Source organism: Octopus bimaculoides, chromosome 20 (genome assembly GCF_046866305.1).
Source record: "Octopus bimaculoides isolate indiv1 chromosome 20, ASM4686630v1, whole genome shotgun sequence".
NCBI classification, from domain to species: Eukaryota; Metazoa; Mollusca; class Cephalopoda; order Octopoda; family Octopodidae; genus Octopus; species Octopus bimaculoides.
Window position 1 is genome coordinate 37,962,805 of NC_142947.1, and position 9,156 is coordinate 37,971,960.

Consider the following 9,156-nt stretch of genomic DNA (forward strand, 5'->3'; position numbering starts at 1 on the left):
AAATCTGACGAACTTATTCCAGACCTTACTCAACACAATGATACAAATATTACCGATGGGATTGAACCTCCAACGTCTGGGTCCGACCTAGACTTGTTCAAAGATAATGCAATATCTACGGGTAACTGTGCAGAGTCTTTAAGCAAAGATGCCAAACAAAATGCAAATAATAGTAATGACGGTGGAGAAAACGACAAACAATTGACTGTGAAAAGTGCTTCCAGTGAAAATGTCAAACCGGCACTATCATACATTGCGTTAATAGCAACCGCTATTCTAGAATCTACACAGCAGAGATTAAGTCTTGGATCAATTTATTCTTGGATCGAAACCAACTACCCATTTTACCGAAATCGGAGTCAAGGTTGGCGGAACAGTGTTCGTCATAATTTATCCCTCAACGATTGTTTTGTAAAAGCAGGCAGATGTGAAGACGGCAAAGGCAATTATTGGGCCATCCATCCGGCTAATGTGCAGGACTTTATGAGAGGGGACTTCCGTCAACGACGCCGCTCGCGAAGGAGAGGCCGAAAGGCGTCATGTGACATAAACGTATATCCAATGTCCGCTAAATATTTAACTAATCATTCCAGCTTAACAATGTCTCCGTTCGCTCCCAACCTGAATCCGATTTACTCACCATACACCGAGGCCGAAAGGCAAGCTTATCGTCTTGACGAAGCTCTCTTGCGTCAGACAATCAACAGTCCCTTTGTGAAATGGTTTCACGGTTCCATGCCCCATGCTTCCTTCTCTACAGGTGGAACAGATTACAAGACTCCTTCTGCTCATTGGCAAACCTATTCCGATAAAGCATCTCCTTCTACGCATCAACTTGGTCATAACTTCTCAAGGTAATACACAGAGAAAACTGGCATCTTAGTCTGGTAAGTCTTCCTGAATTTTTATACAATACTAAGCTTTTTCTCGTTCATTGTATTAATCGAACATGAACACACGAACAGCTTCAGAAACAAACATTCAAACGCATTTCCGCTTCCTTACGCATGATTACCGTCTCCATATTATTCTACTTACGACTCTATCTATCTATCTATCTATCTATCTATCTATCTATCTATCTATCTGTCTGTCTATCTTACTATCTACCTACCTATCTCTCTATCTATCTACCGACCGACCTATCTATCTATCTATCTATCTATCTATCTATCTATCTATCTATCTATCTATCTATCTATCTATCTATCTATCTATCTATTTAACTATATACCTACCTGCCTACTTACGTACCTACCTAACTACCTACCTACCTATCTATCTATCTATCTATCTATCTATCTATCTATCTATCTATCTATCTATCTATCTATCTATCTATCGCTGTATTGAATATATGCTTGTACGTGTGTATTTCTATTAAAATTGATTTCATATGACGCACAACGAATCAGTCGGTCCCAGAAGGGTAAAAGTTTAAAGTGCAGATTAATGAATTTGAATTAAGTTGATTGTAACATAAAATGGTCGGGTATCTAATAGATATATTAAAGTATTTGGTTTGCTGCGCTTGTTTTGGCTAATATTATTGTGTCGTTTTATTACTAATTAATACCACGTAACAATGACAATTGTACAAATTACAAACTGTTATTAGTTACAATCTTTTTCGCTCTCTTTCCCTAACTGTACATGAGTGCGTGTGTGTGTGTGTGTGTGTGTGTGTGTGTGTGTGTGTGTGTGTGTGTGTGTGTGTGTGTGTGTGTGTGTGTGTGTGTGTGTGTGTGAGAGAGAGAGAGAGAGAGAGAGAAGTGTTCATGTATTAAGTAATCAACAGAATTCATTTATTCACATTGTTTGTTGATTATTTGTCATTATACGGCACTCACCACATCCCCTTAATTACCATAACAATGATTTGTAACACAAACACAAACGCCAGGATGTTTTCCTTTATTATCATATTAACTTGTTAAAGACGGCGAACTAGCAGAGCATCGAGAAAAAAACATGCTTTCGGGGTATTCTCCAACTCTTTACATACATCAAAACTCGCTAAATTTCCACTTTGTCTTTCATACTTTCGTATTAAGAACGGATTCAAATTTTGGCGCAAGACCAGCAATTTCGGAGTGGTGTTAAGTAACTTGTTGACTGGCAACTTATTGACTGGTAACTTATTTATCGACTTCGAAAGAGTGAAACGCAAGGTCGACCTCGGCGGAATTCGAACTCAGAACGTAAAAATGCTAAGCATTTTGTCCGGCGTGGTAACGATTCCGCCAGTTTGCTACCTCATACTTCCGGATTAATAATTCTTTCTACTGTTAGCACAAAGCCTGGAATTTGGGTTGGGAGAGCGCGCTAATAATTTACATCAACCCAGTGCTTAACTGGTACTTATTTTATCGACCCCCGAAAGGATGGAAAGCAAAGTCAACCCCGGTGGAATTCGAAATCAGAACATTAAGTCGGAACAAATGCAGCTGAGCATTTTGTCCGACGCTGTAACGATTCTGCCGGCTTATCGCTTTATACTTCCGGATTCGTAATATAAAGTCGATAATATCGCCTTACCTACATCCCTCAAAATTGCTGGTCTTGTGACTAAATCGGAAACAATAATTAAATAAGATAATCATATTAGGAAGGGGAAATGGCTATGGTTCTTGCAGACCCGCATTTCCCACCCTTGCGAGATTGATGTGAAGATGATCTGCTTCATCATTTCTGCATCTTATATCTTTTATCGTTTATATTTTACTTATTTCAGTCCATTAAGCTGCGGCCTTGCTGGGGCACCGCCTTGAAGACTTTTAGTCAGACGTGTCGAATATTATTATTATTATTATTATTATTATTATTATTATTATTATTATTGTTAAACCTGGTACTTATTCTGTCGGTTAATTTTGCCGAATCGCTATGTTACACGAAGGTAAACACACCAGCAATGGTGGTCAAACGGTGGCCAAAACCACAACATTCTCTCTGAAAGGGACGCCGATCCGTTGCGGGATTTAAGATCAGCAATGTTTGAGGGAAGGGAACAAGTGGATTACATCGACCCCCAGAACTTGACTGGTTCTGTATTTTATTAACCCTGCAGAGATGAAAGACAAGGTTGACATCGCAGAGACGGAAAACGTGGTTGATATCGGCGGGATTAAAACTGAGAAAGTTAAGAGACAAATGAAATCTGCCGCCAAGCGTTTTTGTCTGACGTGACGTGCTAACGAATTCTGCCAACTCGACATCTTAGTAGCTATAAATACATTCATTAATTCGTATGTACTGTAATATTACTTTCAAATTTTGGCACAAGGCCAGCAATTTCGGGAGAAAGGCAAGCAACTTCGATGCAATCCAACGATAGCTAAACTAGCCGACACTTCGAAATCACTGTCAGTAATATCCTTGTTTAAGAATATTATGTGTATGTAGGTGTATATATATATATATATATATATATATATATATATATATATATATATATATATATATATATATCACGCACACACACACACACACACACACACACACACACATATAGTTTGAAAATGCCAATAGCAATATTTATCTATTACATTATTATTGTCTCTAGAGTACCATAGCCGTCAACAATGGCGGCGGGTGTTTCACTAAACTTTCTGATTATCAGAACATTTTGGCCTGTACGTACGAATATTCGATTGAAATAATGTTTAAAAACGTACATGACGAAAGTTGCTAATGAGTGTATGACGATGTAAGTAAAAATGCCAAAAAAAAATAAAGGAAAATAAGAAAATTATATTTATCACTCTCCGAATATTATACATGTATATGAATCCAAAATTACCAAAATACCTGCATATTTACACATGGTACATGATCTTACGAAGAGGTTTCATATATTTTCCAGTGATTTTCAAGGAACAGCAGGTTTAGTCAATGCTAAAGCTTGGTACTCCAGCATGACCACAGCCACCTGACTGAAACACATTAAAGAATAAAAGCAGATTTGATACAGTCTGTGCAAAAGCTACAAATCTACATAATAAGCAATATTATTCACATTCGCTGCAAAAGGTGCTGAAGAACCATATTCCTTGTGTAGACACACACTTTGCCTTTCTAAAACTGTAATTTTAAATTATTTCTGTTTTTTTTGATTTATTAAAATAAAAAAAAACATGCATGCAGTGCATTATTGCCAATTTAGCATATTTTATGTTAGATCTAACATTTTTTTTCTCAGCATTTAGCAGAAAAATTTTGAATCTAGAATTTAGCAAGGAAAATAGCAGGTTTAAAATTTTATTTAGCATTTCTTTAGCATTTTTCTCTGATCATGACATTTCTATAATAGTTACCCTTTTTTCTTCTTTTTCTTCCTTTTCTACTTTCGTTAAAGTATCTTACAGCCAAATTTTAGTACTATCGGCTATTGTTGAGTTTTTCTTTCACTTTCATGAAACTTCAATTGAAATTTTATTAAAAGGAAGCTTATCAAGTTATGAACTTTTCCAGTCTCCCTCCCCTCTTGGATACAGAGTGATGCTGGTGTGGGGAGGGGGGAAAGATAGCTCATGTCAGCACTTGAACTCACTACTTAATAATGTAAATATGTTGCAAAGAATGAAAGCATGGAAATTCTTCCTAACAATGCTTTATTCTGTAGTGATGAGTTTTTATCGTGACAGGTTGACTGATTCACTTTCAATTTGACTGTTTTAAAATAGGCCTGTGTTTTTTCATGCTTGCTTTGGATTATAGATCTTGTGTAGAAATACGAGGGTGGCAAAGTCTCCCCCTTTATATTTCTACTTTTTTTTTCAAGTAATGTAGTTATGTTTGTGAGTTTTACCAATAGATATTAAATGCAAGATTGGAAGTGAAATATGATGTTCCCACGTATATATCAAAACACAGTTTTAGGATTTTTGCTGATTTTACTTTTCCACTTATAAGTTGGCCGCCCAGCATCCTGAATCAGTATTCTTCACCTCAAGAATTTGTAAGCAGCAAACATAAGAATTGTTAACGGCGAATGAAAGAATTGTTAGCGGCAAACTGTTAAGTTATGTTTTCAATTTTATATTTTTATCAATCATTCAATTTAATTTCTTGCTTACCACTACATTAAAATGAGCAAAGAAAAAACAAAGTTGTACCAGCAAAAATTCCGAAAGGAATGGCTTAAGATGCCAGCGTTTTCTAAGTGGTTGTGTGAAGTACCTAGTGACCAATCTAAAGCACATTGCAGATATTGTAGACGTAATATGTTGGCAAAATATTCTCTTTTAGTAAGCCACTGTGAAGCAAAGAAACATAAGGTATCGACTCCACAAATGATTCCTCTTACCAATTTTATTAAAACCAAAAATGATAAAGACATCTATGCTTGAAGCAAATTTAGAAATGTTTATTTGTTGCCACTCATTTAATAGCTGTGATCACTTAATAGAGTTATGTAAGAATTATATGTCTGATTGTTCCCAAAGTGAAGTTGAATCGTACAAAATGTGCAAATATTGTGAGGAGATTTGATTTCTGATCTAGGAGATAGAAAATTTAGCCTGTTATTAGATGAATCCAATGATATATCGATAATTATATAGTAACACTCACAAAAAAGTGGTACATGCATATCTCAGTTTGGTATCTTTAGAAACATGTGATGCAGATGGTATTGTAGATGCCTTAAAAATTGAATTAGCGAAAAAGAAATTAGATATAAAAAAAATTTACTGACTATAGGAATTGACAATGCTAGAGTCATGACAGGAGTCAACAATGGTGTTTTCCAGAAATTAAAAAAAGTTCCACCATCACTTCTATTTAGATGTCATTCTTTACAGTTGGCAGTATTCCACACTTGTGCTGAATGCCTGCCCATAAGTTTAGAATTTTTAGTATCCGAAACCTATAAATGGTCCTCTCATTCTTCAACAAGACAAAGTGCCTACAAACAACTTTACCTTGCTATCAATGATAAAGAGCCTTTGAAGATCGTGAATTCTTGCACAACTAGGTGGCTGTCAATAGAACCAGCAGTAAATAGAATTTTAAGCCAATGGTTTGAATCGCAAACTCACTTCCAAACTACAACTACAAAAGAAAAGTGCTTTATAGCACAAACATGACATGAAATGCTTTGTGATTCTAGGAATGAACTTTACCTTTTATTTTTGCATCCAATTTTAAAGCATGTTCAGGAAGTGAATAAACTGTTTGAATCAAACTCTGTCGACAAAACAAAATTACTTGAAGATCTTTCAAATTTGATCAAATCTGTTGCTAATACGATTGCGTTGCCAACATGTAGAATTGATCCTCTTGATCCTGATGCTTCTATCGAAAAATTTTGGGATTCCAAAATAAATTTAAGCTACAGGTTTGAGAGAAAGATAGCAGAAATGATTATCAAGAAGGCTGAAGAAAATAATATTCGCAAAAGAGCATAACAATGTTTACTCTGCCTTTATAAAGAGCTCAAGCACCGTTTTCCAGAAAATATTAATATACTGAGGAATATCAAATATTTTTTCAGTAGAGAATATTTTACAGCATTTCAAAGAGCCAATTTTACCTGTCTTAGAAGCAATGCAAAACTCAAATGCAGAGGTTGAATGGCTGTTCAGGGTGTAATCAAATCAAAATTGAAAAACAAAATGCATCTTCCTATGCTTAGACCAATACTGTCAATAAAATATGACCTGAAAAGATGTGGCAAATGTGGCAAAAACTTCGATGTTCCAAAACACATAATTAACAAGATTGGGACCTTAAATGTATGCAGAAGTCAAGACTTAAGCACTGCAGCTGAAAGTGATCAAATCAGTGAAATTCAAGAAATTATTTCTCAAAGCTGAATACAATTGAAGAAAATAAATAAAAATGTAAATTAAAATTAAACTTTTTGATATAATTAGTCTTTAGTATTTTTTTTTCTTATTTAGCATATTTTAGCGTTTTTTGGTATTTTTCTACTGAAATTTAGCATAAAATTGTGATTTTAAGTTAGCAACACTGATGCAGTGTAATAAGTAAATAGGCAAAAGTTGGAATACATGAGAACTAAGAAAACTGAACAAAAAAAGTTAATAGTGGAATATACAGGAATATATGAAGGAGAATATTTAACAAAGGAATAAGTGTCAATACAAATACAAATAGCGTATCAAATAGATATTGCTGACACATAGCATATAATATATATATATTGATTACATTTAACAATGAGAAAAATGAGCAAATTTATTTGGTCATCAGAATTTATGAACGTTAAAACATTAATAGAAAGCATTGGGAAACAAAGAAGGCAGTGGAATGAATTTTCGAACACAAAAATTAGATGGAGTAACTCCAGTGAGTAATTAGAACCCATATCGGATAATTTAGAAAAGTAAATTATATTATAAAGGGAAACAACTTCAATAGCGGCAAGTGATTAAGAGTTACTCACAATATTTATACATACATACATACATACATACATATATATATATATATATATATATATATATATATATATATATATATATATATATATATATATATATATATATATATATGAAAAAAGAATTTCTAACTTCCGGTCAGCCATTGTTATGATCAGCCATTATTATGATTGACCGTTGACTGAACACTATTCAATTTTTTTTCTCCGTGTTTTTCTCCTTGTCTCCGTATTCTTTCTGTTGAAGAGCGTAGCTCGAAACGTCAAAGACTTTCCGTATTCCCGAGCGTCATACTAATACATCCTTTTGTTATTTACACCACCTGTCCTCGTCTGTTGTTGTTTTTTCGTATATTCTCCCATATATATATATATATATATATATATATATATATATATATATATAGATAGATAGATATGTGTATGTTTGTGTGTGTGTGTGTGTGTGTGTGTGTGTGTGTGTGTGTGTATGTGGTAAGAAGCTTGCTTCTCAACGACATAGTCCTGGTTTGAGTCCCACACTGCATGGCACCTTGGGTAAGTGTCTTCTATTATAGGCCTTGAGTCGACCAAAGCTTTGTGAGTGGATTTGGTAGACAGATACTGAAAGAAGCCCGTCGTGTATATATATGTGTGTGTATGTCTTTGTGTGTGTGTGTATTTATGTGTGTGTCTGTGTACCTGTGTTTGTACCCCGTCACCGTTTGACAACCGGTGTTGGTGTATTTACGTCCCCATAACTTAGAGGTTTAGCAAATGAGACCGATAGAATAAGAACTAGGCTTGAAAAATAAGTCCTGGGGTCGATTTGTTTGACTAAAACTCTTCAAAGTGGTGCCCCAGCATGGCCGCAGTCAAATGACTGAAGCCAATAAAAGAATATTGTGAGAAACACTTCATCACTTGGATCTTTTCTGAGAAAAATTTCAAATTTGGTGTATTGATGTAATTTTCCATGCTGATTCTCAGGGTCTAATTCACTTTTTCCAAAAATTGTTTTAAAAATTTACAGAGGTTTAACATTTGATCCTTCACGTTTATATCAACTATAAACAAATGAAATGTCGGAATTCTGTTTTACGCACGCCATATAACTCCTCGTAACTTTTTAATCTACCGCTTTTGAACCTCTTGTGCCACCGAAAAAGTTAATCCATAAGCAATATGGAGCATTTCATAAGTTTCTCTAGCAATTTTTAACACAAAATTTTATTTCATAGCTACCTTCTGAATGTTCCAACTACATTCTGCAAACTGGTCAGCTGTAACAAGTAGCGTTTAGTAGGGTGTGTTTAAAGTGTTGTTACAAGCGTCTTCTTGAATCTGGAAGAAAAAAAATGTTGGCCGACGCTGCTGGACGATGTTCGTCTGCTACTGATAAAACTGCTGTTTTTAAACACAGCACGCCCATAAGATATATTACCTCTGGACTACAACCGCAGTAAATTTACCTTTTTGCGAGGTATTTACATTAAGTATGATACACAGATGGTTATTTTAATGCAATTACTTATACTGTGTGTCATTATATCCTTGTAAACAGTATGCCGTTAATTAATGTTTAACGCTTTGTGTTATTATTATTATTATTATTATTATTATTATTATTATTATTATTATTTCTTTTTTGCAGGATACCAATGTGAGAACTGAAACCGGAAACACATGAAAATGGGTGCTGTAAAAACTGGTGAAACATTACATAAATATATACAATGTTATGATGGAGAAGTAATAAAAATTTTTACTTG

At 34.5% G+C, this 9,156-nt stretch overlaps 1 protein-coding gene across 1 annotated transcript in view; it reads left to right on the plus strand.

Annotated features, from left to right (window-relative positions):
- LOC106871145 (uncharacterized) overlaps nt 1–9,156 on the plus strand; it is a 10,294-nt gene extending 1,138 nt beyond the window's left edge. The window contains exons 1-2 of the mRNA XM_014917455.2: nt 1–887; nt 9,039–9,156. The exon at nt 1–887 is cut by the window's left edge and continues 1,138 nt beyond it. Of these exons, the coding sequence (XP_014772941.1) occupies nt 1–858 (858 nt within the window). The 3' untranslated portion in view covers nt 859–887; nt 9,039–9,156. The remainder of the gene's footprint in view (nt 888–9,038) is intronic.